The sequence below is a fragment of the Mastigoproctus giganteus genome, chromosome 7 (assembly GCF_048544385.1).
Source record: "Mastigoproctus giganteus isolate SK-2022 chromosome 7, ASM4854438v1, whole genome shotgun sequence".
In the NCBI taxonomy this organism is placed as follows: domain Eukaryota; kingdom Metazoa; phylum Arthropoda; class Arachnida; order Uropygi; family Thelyphonidae; genus Mastigoproctus; species Mastigoproctus giganteus.
Window position 1 is genome coordinate 195,185,351 of NC_143581.1, and position 16,970 is coordinate 195,202,320.

Sequence of the window (16,970 nt, forward strand, 5' to 3'; positions counted from 1 at the left end):
CAGGTCACAAAGGAGGTTCGGCAGGCAAAGGCGGATTACGAGAAATCTTTGGCAAAAGATGCTAAGAAAAACTGCAAGGATTTCTTTACTTATATAAACTCTAAAAGGAAGGGGCTGAATATGATTGGTCCACTTGACATCGATGGTTCGACTGTTGATGATCCTGCTCAGATAGCAAACAAACTGAATGAGTATTTTGCATCTACATTCACACGTGAGGAATCATTACAGTTTGAAAATGGAAGAAGGTTATCAAATTGTAGCAGTGTGCTTAATGATTTTGTAATAACTGAGAGCAAAGTGGAGGAGAAATTGTTGAAGTTAAACATAAGAAAGGCACCTGGGGCGGATGGGATCTATCCAGTTATATTAAAGGAGGCAGCAAAGCAACTAAGCAAACCCTTAGCCATAATTATGAGAGCATCCTTGGATTCAGGGGAGGTTCCCACGGACTGGAGATGCGCAAATGTATCCCCAATTCACAAAGGAGGTTCGAAGGGTGACACGAATAATTACAGACCAGTTAGTTTAACTTCTGGTCCGGGTAAAATAATGGCGTCACTGGTTAAAGATGAATTGCAGGATCATCTAGACAAGACTGCAGCAATAATTCAGACACAGCATGGGTTTGTTAAGGGAAAGTCTTGTCTGACAAATTTGATTAGTTATTATGATGTGGTCACAAAGGAACTGGATGCAAAAAATAATTTTGATATCATATACTTGGATTTCAGGAAAGCTTTTGACACTGTTGCGCATGGAAGACTACTGTACAAATTGGAGCAGAATGGTATTAAGGGTAAGTTGCTACAATGGATAAAAGGATGGTTAAGTGGGAGAAGACAGAGGGTGGTAATCAATGGGTGCTGCTCTTCGTGGACTAATGTTATTAGTGGAGTCCCACAGGGTTCGGTGTTGGGTCCACTGTTGTTTTGTATATTTATCAATGATATTGATGAAGGTATATCAGGCTTAATGTCGAAGTTTGCAGATGACACGAAGGTTGGCAGGGTTGTTAATGACAGTAATGGCAGTGTGCTACTGCAACAGGATCTAGATAATTTGGGCAGATGGGCTAAGAAGTGGCAACTGAAGTTTAACCTTGACAAATGCAAAGTACTGCATATGGGTAGAAGTAACCCCAGAGAAACGTACCAACTGTGTGGTACTACACTTAAGGTGGTAGAAAATGAAAAAGACCTGGGAGTAATTGTGCAGTCAGATATGAAGTTTTCTGAGCAATGTAGACAGGCTGCTAGGGCAGGTCATGGGGTTTTGTCAATGATATATAGGAATTTTGCTAGCAGGGAAAAGGAGGTGATTGTCCCTCTGTATAAGGCAATGGTCAGGCCACGCCTTGAGTACTGCGTACAGGTCTGGAGGCCTCATTTTAGGAAGGATGTAGATTTGCTTGAGCGTGTACAGAGAAGAGCAACACGATTGGTGAGGGGAATGAAGGGATCCTCTTACCAAGAGAGGCTTAAGTTCTGCAAATTGCAGTGGCTGGAGACTAGGCACCTGCGCGGTGATCTGATTGAGGTCTATAAGGCCTTGAATGGGTTGAGCACGCTGAATTCTGATGGGATCCTCCCACTTGTTCAGAATACGAACCTACGGGGACATAAGTTCAAATTAAGAAAGGATAGATGTAGAATAGAGGTGCGGAAATTTGCCTTTAGCCAGCGGGTGGTTAATTGCTGGAACAAACTTCCATCTGTCGTTGTGGAAGTTGATAGGTTAAATAAATTTAAGGAGGAACTGGACAGGCAATTGGAGGGTATGGTGTGATTTTTTTTTTTTTTTTTTTTTTGGCTGATGCTGCATAAGCTCCTACACTTGCTTTCTTGCATCAAGTGCCACTACTACTACTACTACTAAAAGGAAGGGAATGAATCTAATTAGTCCACTTGATATCGATGGTTCGACTGTTGATGATCCTGCTCAGATAGCAAAAAAACTGAATGAGTATTTTGCATCTACATTCACACATGAGGAGTTATTAAGGTTTGAAAATGCCACAAAAAGTTATCAAATTGTAACAGGGTGCTTAATGATTTTGTAATAACAGAACAAAGTGGAGGAGAAATTGTTGAAGTTAAACATAAGAAAGGCACCTGGGGTGGATGGGATTATATTAAAGGAGGCGGCAAAGGAAGTAAGCAAACCCTTAGCCATAATTATGAGAGCATCCTTCGACTCAGGGGAGGTCCCCACGGACTGGAGATGTGCAAATGTGTCCCCAATTCACAAAGGGAGAATCGAAGGGTGACACGAGTAATTACAGACCAGTTATTTTAACTTCTGTTCCGGGTAAAATAATGGAGTCACTGATTAAAGATGAATTGCAGGATCATCTAGACAAGAACAAAGCAATAATTCAGACACAGCATGGGTTTGTTAAGAGAAAGTCTTGTCTGACCAATTTGATTGGTTATTATGATGTGGTTACAAAGGAACTGGATGCAAAAAATAATTTTGATATCATATACTTGGATTTCAGGAAAGCTTTTGACACTGTTGCACATGGAAGACTACTGTAGAAATTGGAGCAGAATAGTATTAAGGGTAAGTTGCTACAATGGATAAAAGGATGGTTGAGTGGGAGAAGACAGAGGGTGGTAATCAATGGGTGCTGCTCTTCGTGGACTAATGTTATTAGTGGAGTCCCACAGGGTTCAGTGTTGGGTCCACTGTTATTTTGTATATTTATCAATGATATTGATGAAGGTATATCAGGCTTAGTATCGAAGTTTGTAGATGATACAAAGGTTGGCAGGGTTGTTAATGACAGTAATGGCAGTGTGTTACTGCAACAGGATCTAGAAAATTTGGGCAGATGGACTGAGAAGTGGCAACTGAAGTTTAAATTTGAAAAATGCAAAGTACTGCATATGGGTAGAAGTAACCCCAGAGAAACATACCAACTGTGTGGTACTACACTTAAGGTGGGAGAAAATTAAAAAGACCTGGGAGTAATTGTGCAATCAGAAGTTTTCTGAGCAGTGCAGACAAGACTGCCAGGGCAGGTCATGGGGTGTTGTGAATGATATACAGGAATTTTTCTAGCAGGGAAAGGAGATGATTGTCCCTCTGTATAAGGCAATGGTCAGGCCATGCCTTGACCCGCTGTTTTCACACCCCTCCGCTCAAAAAAAAAAAAAAAAAAAGTGACCAAATGTTTAGTTTGTTTTAGTGCATCGTTGATTGTTGTGTTCCGTCGCACTGCAAAAGGGCAAATTTGGTTTCATTATTTGTCAGGGATGTTAGAATTTTTTTTTTTACAGTAACGTTTTTGTTTAGAAATTGCGAAAATGGGCAAACGCAAGAATTGTGCTTTCAAAAACTTGAAATTATTGAAAACAGTGTATCTGTTAAATCTCTAAAGAACCATTATATTGTTGATGAACAAACCATACGTGACATTGTAAAAAATAAAGGAAAGCATCGTATTGGACACAAAAGTAGTGCGTGGTAAGTTTTTTTTTCGTTTTTTATCTATCACCATACTTTTTTACATAGATTGCTGAACATTTTTCGATACAGTTAGTCGGCGACTTACGTAATTTCGGATTTATGTTACGTTATTTATATATTTTTTATATGACTGAAGATTTTAGTGAAGGGGACACACATTTCACCATAATAACGTAAAAACCAACAGAATTCCAGCTATCGGTATGATCACAAATGGAATAAGATCAAATTTACTACCAGTTTATAATGAATTGCACTAGCAGAAAAGCCCAATAACCAGCAAAGTGCATGCAAATTGTTTTTATTGTTTTATGGCAGTGACCTCCAGAAATGTGCTTTAGTAAAATGTGAGCTTACGTGGGATGATAATAGTGAGTTTTTTCCTTAATCCCGTGAAGTTCTTTCCAGAAAATTTTATTTTGACTGTTTTCATGGCGCTGACAGCGGTACTAGTAAGTCTATTTTTTATTTTTTTATTTTTGTATGGATGGCTCCTAGAACAAAAGTTCATCTCCACCTCGTTGCTCTGTGTTCAGTTTTTACAGACTCTGTAAATTAAGGCCAGTGTGTATCATGAAAAAAAATAAATTTTTTTTTTCTGCATTCCACATAGGAATATCCCATGCTGGATAAAGACAGATGAAAAGGAAGGAGAGTTTAAAAGTTTTCATCCCACACGGGAGAAAGTGATAGAAAAATAAACTATTTGTGAGCTTATGTGTGTGTTCTGTAGTGTGATGTTGTGTTTTCTCCACCCGGAAGCAGTGAGCACCTGTACGACTTCCTCCAGGTACTCGTCCCTAGCAGAAAGGAGGGCAAGGTCTCCCCTACATCTGCACACCCTTCCTCCCTGGGGAATGAGTTTCCCAGGGAGGAAAGAAAAACTTGTATAAGATGAAGAGAGGGAAGGAGAAAAGAGGAGAAGGAGTATTGAGAAAAGGAAAGCAATTGAGTTGGATCAGAAAATTAAAATAAGGATGTACGAAAATGGCCAAACATTAAGAAGTATCGCACGGAATTCAGATTTGTCAGTGGCAACAGTGAACACAATAAAGGAGAAAGGCAGAATACAAGAAGAGCTGAAGTGATCAGCACCAATGAAGTCAACTATAATAACTAAGGCTATGAAATACATATCAGTTTTTACAGTACAATAAACATGCGTTTTTTCTTCCTTTTATGTTTTCTTTTCTTATGTGCCACTTCACTGCTGTCCTCAGATAAAGTTTTTAATTGAACTAATTAAAAATATATAACTATTTTTCTTCATTCTTCTGTGGATATTATGTGGTTTTTGTAATTTTGGCATATCAGGGATATAGTAGCAATATTTTATTAGTCATTCCCGAGTTACGTAAAACTCAACTTACGCAATAAGTCCTGGAACGTATCTCTTACGTATGTCAGGTACTTACTGTATTTTTGGATTAACTGGGAAATCGATTAAACGGGAATTTTTTTTAACACCTATCCCGGAAAATCAAGAGTCTACTGTACGTGTAAAAATTACAGGTGATCACAAATAAGAGTAAAATTACTGCCTAGCACAGGTATTGTATTTGAAGAAGAATAAATTTATAACCATAATAATTGACTCTTATTATTTACAAAAATTTCCCATATATTTAATTTGGTAATAAAGTATTTTTGAAGAGCTGAATGTATTCAAAGGTATTTTAGAATGTGCTTCTGCATATTAAGAGTTAATACTGTGATAAGTTTAACTCTTATGAGTACACATGTATATGACACAGTATCAACATATCTTTTGACATAGTATCAACAAATTATGTCTCTGCAAATGGACAGACTATCTTGAAACTTAAAGAGATGTGCCACCATCTTATCAACCGTGTTTACAAGTAATATCCATATTTATATTTACAATACTTTTGAAAATCAGTGTAGGAGCACCTATCCTTTCAACAAGATTTAAGGCAATTCGGGCTTATGCAAGCTGAAATTGAAGAAAATGTCTGGAATTGGGATCCAGAACTTGACAAAATTCAATCAAATAATATAGATATATATAAATGTAGAGGTTATTACTGCAAATAAAAAAATTCAAATTTTTTCTTATGAAATTTTGATCTTGATTTTATTTTTTTGACAGTAATCCTGCTCTGATGTTCAGCTATAAAATCAAAATAGGGAAAAAAATCAATATTTAAATTCCTCAAAAAAAATTCACTTTGTGCTGCTTCCATGAAACTGAGAAATGAACTTGCGCAACAGTTAATTATAAGTTTAATGCAATACATACATAAAGCAATAATTTTCCTTTTAGCTAGCAGTATACTAGGTTCTGTTTGAAGGGGCTTTTATGGTAAGTCACCTTTAATTCTATTCTTCTGTTTTTCTTTATAAGGTATTCTTCTATTTTCAAATGTATTCATCATCTGAGGGATTGCAAATACATTTGAATTATAGAATACTTTTAAAGCAAAAATCACAGAAGCCATGGATATATACATACCTTTAAAAAAATGTTGCAAGAGGAGAATGCCAAAATGGATGACTGCGGAGCTGGCTCGTCAAAGAGAACAGAAAAATATAGCATAGGACAGTTACAGAGGAATGAAAAATACTGAAGCCAACAACAGGTACAAGTTTATCTGTAATAATACCATAAATAAGGTCAGGGAGGTCAAGGCTGCATATGACAAAGCATTGGCTAAGAGAGCAAAGGATGGGGACAAGGAATTTTTCATGTATGTCAATACAACAAAGAAGAAAGCTAATCAGATTGGATCCTGGGTATGGGAAAGTCTTAGAAAACCCAGCCGATGTTGCAGATGAAGTGAATAGGTACTTTGTATCTGTCTTTACTAACAAAAGACCATGCTGAAAAGAGGCTGTGCGACTGGACTGAGCTGAGCCATATGAAATTAATGATGTCATAATTGCAGGTAATTGTTTATTAGAAAACTTTTGAGCATAAAGGCAAGTAAGACTCCCAAAGTTGGTGGCATATACCCTGTAGTTTTGAAGGAGAGTGTACGAGAGTGTATTGAAACACTGAGGTTAATTATGAGGGCATCTTTAGACTCGGGAGATTCCTTTGGATTGGAGAAGTGCCAATGTATTGCCAATACATAAAAGCGGTTCTAAAAGTGAAGTTTGATAACTACAAACCAGTTAGTCTGACTTCAGTGGTAGCAAAAATCTTAGAGGCAATGATTAAGAGTGCAATAGAGAAATTTAGATAGATATGGCATTCTGAATGACACGCAACATGGCTTTGTTAAGGGTAAATCATGCTTAACTAACTTAGTAGGCCAGTGTTTCTCAACCTGTATGCTGTGAGTATGCTTCGGGTGTGCTGCGGAAAATGCAAATAAAAAAATTAATAAATCTAAGTTTTATAATAAAAATTAATTCAAATAAAAAATTCGTTTATTTACGCTGCACCGATCACAGTCCCTTCCAGTGGTCAATGTGATGTTATGTTTTTCTTCCTAATACTAGATCTGTTCACCTTTATCCACCTTCTGATTCCTAGTACTAGATCAGTTCACCTTAATTCAGCCATTCTTATCATTTGAATCTCTCTCCCAGGCACCCTGCAGTTGTATAAGTGCAACTTGTAAGCAGCATAGTAAGAAATTTCCTTTTTGTTTTAAAAGTACTTTTTGTGTTTTTATATCTCTAAAATGTCATATTCAATTAATTCATATAGAACAGGTATTTTCAATTAACTGTATTAGTACATTCTAGAAGTAATTTTAATTTTTTTTCGAAATTATTAGTGATGGATAAATTTTTAACGAAAGGAAATCAGAAGAGGCAAATTGATAACAACAAACCTGGAGAAAATGACAAAACACAAAAACGAGCAACCATCAACATCAAAAAAGAAGAAAACATGTAAATATGATGATGACTATTTGGTGATGGGATTTTCACATGCTGGTACCCAAGATTGTCCTCTACCATTGTGTGTGTGGTTTAAAATTGTCCAATGAATCAATGGTGCTGAGTAAATTGCATCGTCAAAACACGGATTTATCATCCAAAACTATGGAGTATTTTAAAAGACTGCAGGCCTCTACTAGAAAACAAGGTACGGAATTTTATAGTATGGCTAAAATATCTGATAAAGCTCAGGAAGCCAGCTATTTAGTAGCCGAACTGGTGGGAAAAAAAAAAAGATATCTCCTGATTGCAGAAAGTCTGATTTTACCAGAATGTTGGGTAATTGTGAAAAGTAATTTGGTAGAGGAAGCTGGTGAAAAAATAATGACAGTACCACTTTCAAAGCAGCACAATAACAGGCATATAAAAGAAATGTCCGATGATATTGAAGAACAAGTTGGTCAACATATTTAATAATTTTGGGCAACTGTTTATAATAGATAATTCTACAGATATCAGCGGGAAAGCCCAATTAATAGCATTTGTCAAGTTTATCAAAAACGACACAATTATTAATTTTTTGTTGTTGTTGTTGTAAAGAACTCACTGAAAGAACAACAGCCCAGATATTTCCAAAGTAATGAATAATTATTTACAAAAGTGTGGTATATTATGGAAGTTGTGTGTCAGCATTTGCACCAACAGTGCTCCTGGGATGACAGGAGCACTAAAAGGATTTGTAAACTTAGTAAAATTACACAATTCAAATATTATTACAACACTGTTTTTTACACAGGCAAGTCTAGTAGCGAAGACAGTTGTACCAGATTTATAATTTGTACATGTTCACACAGTTAAAATGGTCAATTGTATCAAAAGTAGACCACAAAAAAATGTATTTTCAGAAAATTATGTGTGTAACTGGAGTCTGATAATTTTTCTTTAATGATGCATACTGAGGTTCAGTGATTATCAAAAGGAAATGTGCTTATGTGTATGGACCAATTGCATGAGGTCGTGCTTATGTTTTTCGCTGGAGCAATCAAAATTTTGTGATTATTTAAGTGATGAAATTTGGTGCTGTAAATTAGTTTTTCTAGAAGATTTATTTGCGCAGCTTAAAAAATTAAATATCAGTATGCAAGGCCCAGAAATAAATTTACTCACTTCTACTGACAAGTTGTTCGCCTTTAAAGAAAAGATGAGTATATGAAAAAAAATACTTAGATTAGTACAACGAATTATACTAAAATAATTAATGTAATAAGTGAAACATTAGAGCTATTAAAGACAAAAATTGTCCATTACTTTCCATCCCTTGATACCAAAAACAAGAAATTTTCTGATGTTAGAACTTAATCTGCAAGAGGAAGAAGAATTGGCTGAGATCCATAGTGACCAGTCGCTGGAAGTTCGCTTTAATAATGTTAATATTAGCAAACTTTGAATATTACCAAAATTCAAAATGAATACCCACGAATTTCAGAAAAGGCAATTAGAATTTTATTGCCATTTTCCAATTCCTATGTATGCGAAACAGTTTTCTGCTTTAAACGAGATTAAATAAAAAGAGAAACAGAGAGAGAGACTAAAGTCGGTTGAAGAGGAGCTGAGAGTACGCCTATCCACAATAAATCCTCGTATTAAAAAAGTGTGTGCTCCCATCAAACCCAACCGTCTCACTGATTAAAATGTTATAATTGTATATTTGTTTGTTTTTATATTTAAATATGTTACATTTTTACATATTTTCTTTTAAATTTCATGTACGTTCTTTTAAATAATTTTTCTTTTAAATTTCCTGCAATTTATGTATATTCAAAAAAGAACATTAAAAGCATTTAAAACAAATAATAAGCGTATTATTAAGTACATCCAAAAGAAATAACTTCCAGTTTATGAATATATATATATATATATATATATATATATATTATAAATATTATTATTTTATTTTATTTTTTTTTTATGTAAACCCCAAACACGAGATGTATTAGAACCTATAGTACTTAGTACCAAGCTTGGGTTGGAGGTTGAGAAGACGAAAGAAGATATTTGTTGACATCGGACTTGAACTTCTGTAGACTGTAATTTTCAGGAAATACGTATGAAGGAAGGTTGTTCCAGATTTGAGACCACATATATTTGTGAAATGAATTAGGAAGTGTTTGGGAGGTTTAGATCTTTTTGCAGATAAGCTTGCTCTATTAGTTTGACAATTCATGGTGTATTCAATAGTAAGAAAAAGTGAGTGGGACATGCTGTATGAAGTAATGAAATTTTTGGATATGGCGTACATATGGTAAGAATATACCCAGATCCTTGACATAACGTGACCTGGACAATGCTCCCTGAATACACACTACTCGGACTCCCTCCAGTCACTATCTGACAGAGTAGAGGTAGCAAGATTATACACTAGCTGATCTGGAAGCCTCCTAGAGAGTTACCAATAGGTTCGGTCCGGTGTACTAACTAGCGGCCGGCCTGCGAACACCGTTTTAGAGCTGTACCGTCGAAATGAAAAATATACTGGATCTCGCCACGATGTTCATCATTATAATATATAAGGATGAGTAATAGTGTTGTAGTGTGCCGAAAAACTTTAGCGCCTTTAAAAGTGTGTTAAAACAACAAAAAGGTTGAGAAATACTGTAGTAGGCTATTTCGACAGTTACTCGTGAGCTGGATATAGGGAACAATTTCAACATAGTTTATTTGGAGTTTAGCAATGCATTTGACTCAGACCCTCATGAAAGGTTAATGTACAAGCTTGAACAGGTTGGGATTACTGGTAAGATTTTAAGATGGATTGTAGGGTGGCTGCAGAGCAGAAAGCAGAGGGTTGTGATTAATGGATATTCTTCAGATTGGTGTAACGTCAGGAGTGGATCCCTAAGGATCGGTTCTTGGACTACTGTTGTTTCTTATTTTCATAAATGACATTGATGAAGGGATAGAAGGCATGATGTCAAAGTTTCCAAGTGATGTAATGATTGGCAGGGTTGTTAATGATCAGTGCTAAGCAACACTCCTTCAGGATGACTTGAACAGACTTCAAAGCTGGTCAGAAGTGGCAGCTATATTTTTATGCTGCTAAATGCAAGGTTTTAGCTTGGGGAATGGCACAATCCACAAATAAATTATATGGTGGGGTTGAATTAAAAACAGTAAAGAAGGAAATGGACATGGGAGTTCCAATACAAGCAGATATGAAGTTTTCTGAACAGTGTAAACAGGCAGCCAGGAAAGCCCATGGTGTCCTATTGACAATTTATCAAACTTTATCCTGTATAAATAGGGAGGTCATAATTCCACTGTATAATACAATTGTAAGACCAGATTTGGAATACTGTAATCAAGTATGGAGACCTTATCTGATAAAAAACATTGAGCTTCTTGAAAGGGTCCAAAGATGAGCAACTCAAAGGGTGAGATCGGCAAAAGGACAACCGTATGAGGAAAGACTTCGATTATGTGGGGTATTAGCATTAGCATTAGTAGAGGCATTTGATGCAAGAAAGCAAGCTTATGCAGCATCAGGCAAAAAAAAAAAAAAAAAACCACTTCCACTTCACCCTCTGTTCGTTCAAAATACCTGTCCAGCTGAGCCTTAAACTTATTTAGGCTATCAACCTCCACGACAAGGGATGGAAGCCTGTTCCACCAACCAGCCAACCGCTGGCTAAAGACAAATTTCCGCACGTCTATCCTACATCTGTCTTTCCTCAATTTGAATTTATGCTCTCTCAGGTGATTATTCTGAGCTAGAGGAAGAATCCCATCAGCATTGAGCATGCTGAAACCATTCAAGGCTTTATACACCTCTATCAGATCACCTCGCTGGTGCCTAGTCTCCAGACACTGTAATTTGCAAAACTTAAGCCTTTCTTCGTAAGAGCACCCCTTTGTTCCATTCACTAATCTTGTTGCCCTTCTCTGTACTCATTCCAGCAGCTCTACATCCTTCTTGAAATGAGGCCTCCAGACCTGTATACAGTACTCTAGGTGTGGCCTGACCATTGCCTTATACAAGGGAATAATCACCTCCTTATCCCTGCTTTCCTGTATATCATTGACAATACTCCATGAGCTACTCTTGCAGCCCGTCTGCACTGTTCAGAGAACTTCATATCTGCCTGCACAACCACCCCCAAGTCCCTTTCATTCTCTACCACTGTCAGTGTAGTACCACAGAGTTGATACGTTGCTCTGGGGTTGCTGTTTCCCATGTGTAGTACTTTACATTTGTCAATGTTAAACTTCATTTGCCACCTCTCAGCCCATCTGCTCAACCTTTCCAGATCCTGTTGCAGCAGCATAGTGTCAGTAGTGTCCTTGACAACCCTGCCAACCTTTGTATCGTCTGCAAACTTGGACATTAAGCTTGATATACCATTATCAATATCATTTATAAATACAGAAAACAATAATGGACCCAGCATTGAGCCCTGAGGGACTCCACTAATAACATTAGTCCAAGATAAGCAGTGTCCATTGATTACCACTTTCTGTCTTTCCCCCTCAACCACCCCTTTATCCATAGTAGCAATTTGCCTCCAATGTCACACTGCTCCAATTTGTGTAGCAGTCTTCCATGTGCAACAGTATCAAAAGCCTAAGATCCAAGTATATAATATCAAAGCTATTCCCTGCATCCAGTTCTTTTGTGACTGCATCATAATATCCAATCAAATTGGTCAGGCAAGACTTCCCCTTAACAAAACCATGCTGTGTCCGAGCTATAACTGAAGTCTTGTCTAAATGATCCTGCAGTGCTTCTTTAACCAGTGCCTCCATTAATTTTCCTGAAACAGAAGTTAAGCTCACGGGTCTATAATTATTTGTGTCAGCCTTTGATCCTCCTTTGTGAATTGGGGTCACATTTGCACATTTCCAGTCTATGGGTACCTCCCCTGAGTCCAAGGAAGCCCTCATAATTATGGCTAAGGGTTTGCTGCCTCCTTTAATATAACTGGATAGATCCCATCCACCCCAGGTGCCTTTCTTGTGTTTATCTTCAACAGTTTCTCCTCCACTTTACTCCCAGTTATTTCAAGATTCTGTAGCTTACTGCTAGGGTATGGAGCTTGGCATCCAGGAGCCTCAAAGGTGACCTGATTGAGGTTTATAAGACTTTGAGAGGGATTAATAAACTAAATGAAGGTGGAATTTTCACTATTATAAAGAATTCCAGAACTAGGGGTCATAAATTCAAATTACAGTTGTTGAGGTTTAGATTACATTGCAGGAAGTTTTCTTTTAGCCAGCAAGTCATTGATTGCTGGAACAAGTTTCCCTCGCAGGTAGTTGAGGCTCACAGTTTGAAAAAATTCAAAAGTCACTGGATGACTGTGTGAGGAGGGAAGCATATAATTTGTATTTTCTTATTTACGTGGGTTTTTTTTTTTTTGCCAGTGCAGCAAAAGCCCGTGGCTTCCTTGCACTATATGGCAAATACTGTTACTACTATTTATTTTTTGTTTTACATTGTCTCTTAGGCCTAATTCTGAGTAGTGTTTGAAGTGGAGGAAGGGGAACAGAAAGCAAATTGATATGAAGTTTAAGTTTTTTAAAACTTTAGATGATTCAGGAACCTAACACTTATTCCATTATTACATAATGAGTTCTCCAAATAAACACCTCATTCAGTATCAGGTCTTCAAAAATTTATACAACTAAATGTAATGCAATTCATTTAAATATTTAATTATGTCTAGCACCTTATAATGTATATCCTTGTTGATAACTCTTAATTTTTGTGCATTACTTTTCAATTTTGCAGTCATTAAACTTACTGATCAAGGCTCAAGATGGTAGTTTCTCAACAATGCCAATGTTTTAATTGGTTTTCAGTTTTTTTATGTATGAGCATTATATTACAATTATTCATTCAGAACTTTCAAAACATTACAAATTTTACCTACATTACTCTGATTGTCAACTAGTTGAATGGATCTTCTATAATAGCAATATACTGGTTAAAAATTCTACCTTATTTGATTACTAAGCAAAGGTGAAAATTACAAAAAAACTTACTTTTCACAAATGATATTGAATCAACCTGATCACTATCTTTTTGACTTTTTTTACACTTCTTATTAAACTTGCCAAATGGCAATTCCACTGGTTGAAGACGACTATCTGTTTTTATATCATCAATAAACTGCATAAAAAAAAAAAAAAAAAACTGTTATCCAATATTAATACAGCCAATAAATTTTACAAATCCTGAATATAACTCATGCAATCCTGATGATTTTGGGTGTGTGGGTGTAGAAAAATTAATATTCTCCCTTTATATTCTAAATCATCCATAAATAATTAAAGGTATAACTTTTCTTCCGTCCTTTCTTTTTGCTGTACAGAAGAATTTTTAAAGATAAAAAAGCTCAAAGGAGCCTACGTATAATCAGTAGTTAAAAGTGTATCATTTTATTGGTAATCAACATACAATGCAGTCACCAGAGTACTTCTCAGTACTCCTAATTCATGCACAGAAAGGCTACGTAACTAATAAACCAAGTTACATAAACAAAGCATTATTATATATAATATCTAAACTCTTGCACATATTTCAATATCTCCAAGCAATGTAGACAGGTAACAAGGAAGGCACATGGTGTCCCATATGATTTATCAAAAACTTGCTTGTAGAGATGAGGAAGTCAATCTCACTGTACACCGATGAGCCAAAACGTGACCATCTACCTGATGATGCTGGTCCTCCATGTGTAGCCAAAACAGCTCATACCAGGCGAGGCATGGATGCCACAAGATTTCTAAATGTGTCTTTTGGTATCTGGTACCAACACATAACCAGCAGATCCTTTAACTCCTGTAAGGTCCGTGACGCTGCAGATCAGAGTTGCTTTTCCAACACAAACCACAGATGCTCGATGAGATTGATGTCTGGGGAATTTGGAAGCCAGGGCAATACCTAGAAGTCTTCATCATGTTCTGCGAACCAATCTCGAACAATCCGGGCAGTGTGGCATGGTGCATTATCCTGCTGAAAGACGGCACCTCCAGAGGGGAAGACCGTTGCCACAGAAGGGTGTACCTAGTCAGCAATGATGTTTAGATAGGTGGTAGACGTCAGGGTGCCCGGCACATGGATAACTGGACCCAGGGTATCCCAGCAGAACATCCCCCAAAGCATGACACTGCCACCACCGGCTTGTTTTCATCCCATGGTGCAACAGGCGCCGTCAATTACCCAGGTAAATGACACACATGTATCCAGCTATCCACATGGTACAACAGGAAACAAGATTCATAGGACCAGATGACCTTCTTCCAATCACTCAAGGTCCAGTTTTGATGCTCGCGTGCCCATTGTAGGCACTGTCGCCGGTTTACTGTGGTCAGCATGGGAACTCAGAGTGGCCTGTGGCTATGCAGCCCCATTTTCAGCAGGGTTCGATGTACTGTGTGTTGTGACAGATTACTCCCATCACCAGCATTACAATTACTGGCGAGTTGCACCGCAGTCGCTCTTCTGTTGCTACATACCATCCATCCAGGAGAGCCTTCGCTCACCTTGAGCATCAATGAGCTGTGGTCATCCAACACCTTGCCAGTTCATGGGTTCCCCCATCCTTGGACCACTTTCGGTAGGTACTGACCACGGCTGACCGTGAGCACCCCACCAGCCGTGCCGTTTTGGATATGCTCTGATCCAGTTGTCGGGCCATTACAATTTGGCCTTTGTCAAACTCGCTTAAGTGTGCTGCCTTTCCCTGAAGAACAAGAATAGCACTGATTAACGGAACTCAGTATCAGGTGTTTTTATACCATGTCCTGACCCACGCATGTGCCGTAGTTCACCTGCAGTTGCTTCGATTTGCATAACGACTCGCTGGTCATAATGTTTTGGTTCATCAGTGTATAAGGCAATTGTAATACTCTGTCAAATTATGGAGACATCTAAAAAAAAAGAAGAGGATGAGCCTCTTGAAAGGGTCCGAAGATAGGCAAACACCACTTAGTGAGACCTGCACAAGGATCCACATGAGGAAAGACTTTGAATATTTGAGTTACAGATCCTGGCAACTAGGTACCTTAAAGGAGACTGCAGTGAATAAGACTCAGAGAGGGGATAATAAAATGAAGGAGAAATTTTCATTGTTATCAATGATTCCAGAACTAGTGGCCATAAATTCAAATTATGGGAAAAGAAATTTACTGAATTGTAGGAAGTTTTCTTTTAGCCAGCAAGTTGTTAATTAATCACTGGAATGTTATCTCCCTGGGTAGCTGAGGATGACAACTTGAAAAATTAAAAGATCAGCTGAATAGTTACTTATGAGAAGACAAAACACATAAGTTGTTTATTTTAGTTTTTTATATATATTTTGTATTTTTATTATTTTTATTTATTTATTTTTTTGGCTAGTACAGCAAAAGCCTATGGCTTCCTTGTACTACATAGCTAACACTAATAAGGTTCTTGCCATTAAGGAGAAATTTGCTGGTTTTTGATTTAGTTTATCATACTGCAGGACTGGAATTCATGCTCAGCACATGCATGCCATCAAAAGAAATAAAAAATAATAATAATTATCTTACATCATCTTGAAGTAAGTCTTTCAGTACTGCCATATCCTCCTCCTTGTCCTTTTCAGTCCTCACTGTCGCAGGAGTAAACTTTGGCATGGCAATATGCTCCTTAACTACATCCTTGGCAAAGCGTGAGGATACTACAGAAAAAAAAAAAAGTAAAAAATTCTGCTAATTATTTCTTTAAAGGTAGATTTCACAGGAAATACACTAACATTAAAATTTTAACATTACTTTATACAAAAGATAAGCATACATTTGAAGACTGTGTACATTAATCCTCTGATAAGCTCTGTACAGGGCAAGGTAGGTGTCGCTTATGGGCGACACTTACCTTGCTTATGGCTTAAGGAGGGTGGCAAAAAAACTTTTGACATATAGAAGTCGGACCTCTGTTTGACAAACTTATTTATAGAAAAATTTGATATTTAGCGATTTTTTAAATTCCTCTGGGTAATTACATTTATAATAGTTTCAGTAGAACAAAGAAAATTTCCATATAACGAAAGGATTACGAGAGACTTTACTGGGAATGCATTGATCACACCTATTGAGCTATCGAGGCTAGTGAGTCAATTAGTGCTGCTGCTAAGCAGGAATTAAGAGCCAAAGGGATTAACATTCTGCAACTTAGTGTTACTCTTAAAACCTATCCAACTGCTTGTCCCACATACACTGAAGTCGCGCTGGTCATCTGATTGGTTTTATACAATCAGATGATCAGCGCGACTTCCATCGTTTACTAGTATTCAACACGGCAGGCAAATAATTCATTTGAAATAAATACAGTAAATGAAATTGCAGGCATATTAATTTTTTCTTATTCGGATCTGTGTTTCCAGAAGTAAGCACTGTAAGGAAAAGACGTCATTTCATGAATGTAGGGAGGAAGCTATTCAGGATCCACAACAAAATTTTTAAATTAATTTTTTCTTTCAAATTATGGACACAACAATTTTTTCGTTAACTGAAAGGTTTAGAAATATCAATGAACATGTAGAAATGTTTAAAATATTTTATATTTCTGAATTTAAAAAAATTATAATATAACGATTTTTTAAATCTTTGCAAAAGATTTA

The 16,970-nt window shown here is 36.9% G+C and overlaps 1 protein-coding gene across 1 annotated transcript in view; it reads right to left on the reverse strand.

Annotated features, from left to right (window-relative positions):
- Polr3D (RNA polymerase III subunit C53) overlaps positions 1-16,970 on the reverse strand; it is a 65,791-nt gene that overhangs the window by 17,253 nt on the left and 31,568 nt on the right. Inside the window, exons 4-5 of the mRNA XM_090377328.1 lie at positions 15,901-16,031; positions 13,369-13,495 (exon numbers count right to left, since the gene is read on the reverse strand). Of these exons, the coding sequence (XP_090233454.1) occupies positions 13,369-13,495; positions 15,901-16,031 (258 nt within the window). The remainder of the gene's footprint in view (positions 1-13,368; positions 13,496-15,900; positions 16,032-16,970) is intronic.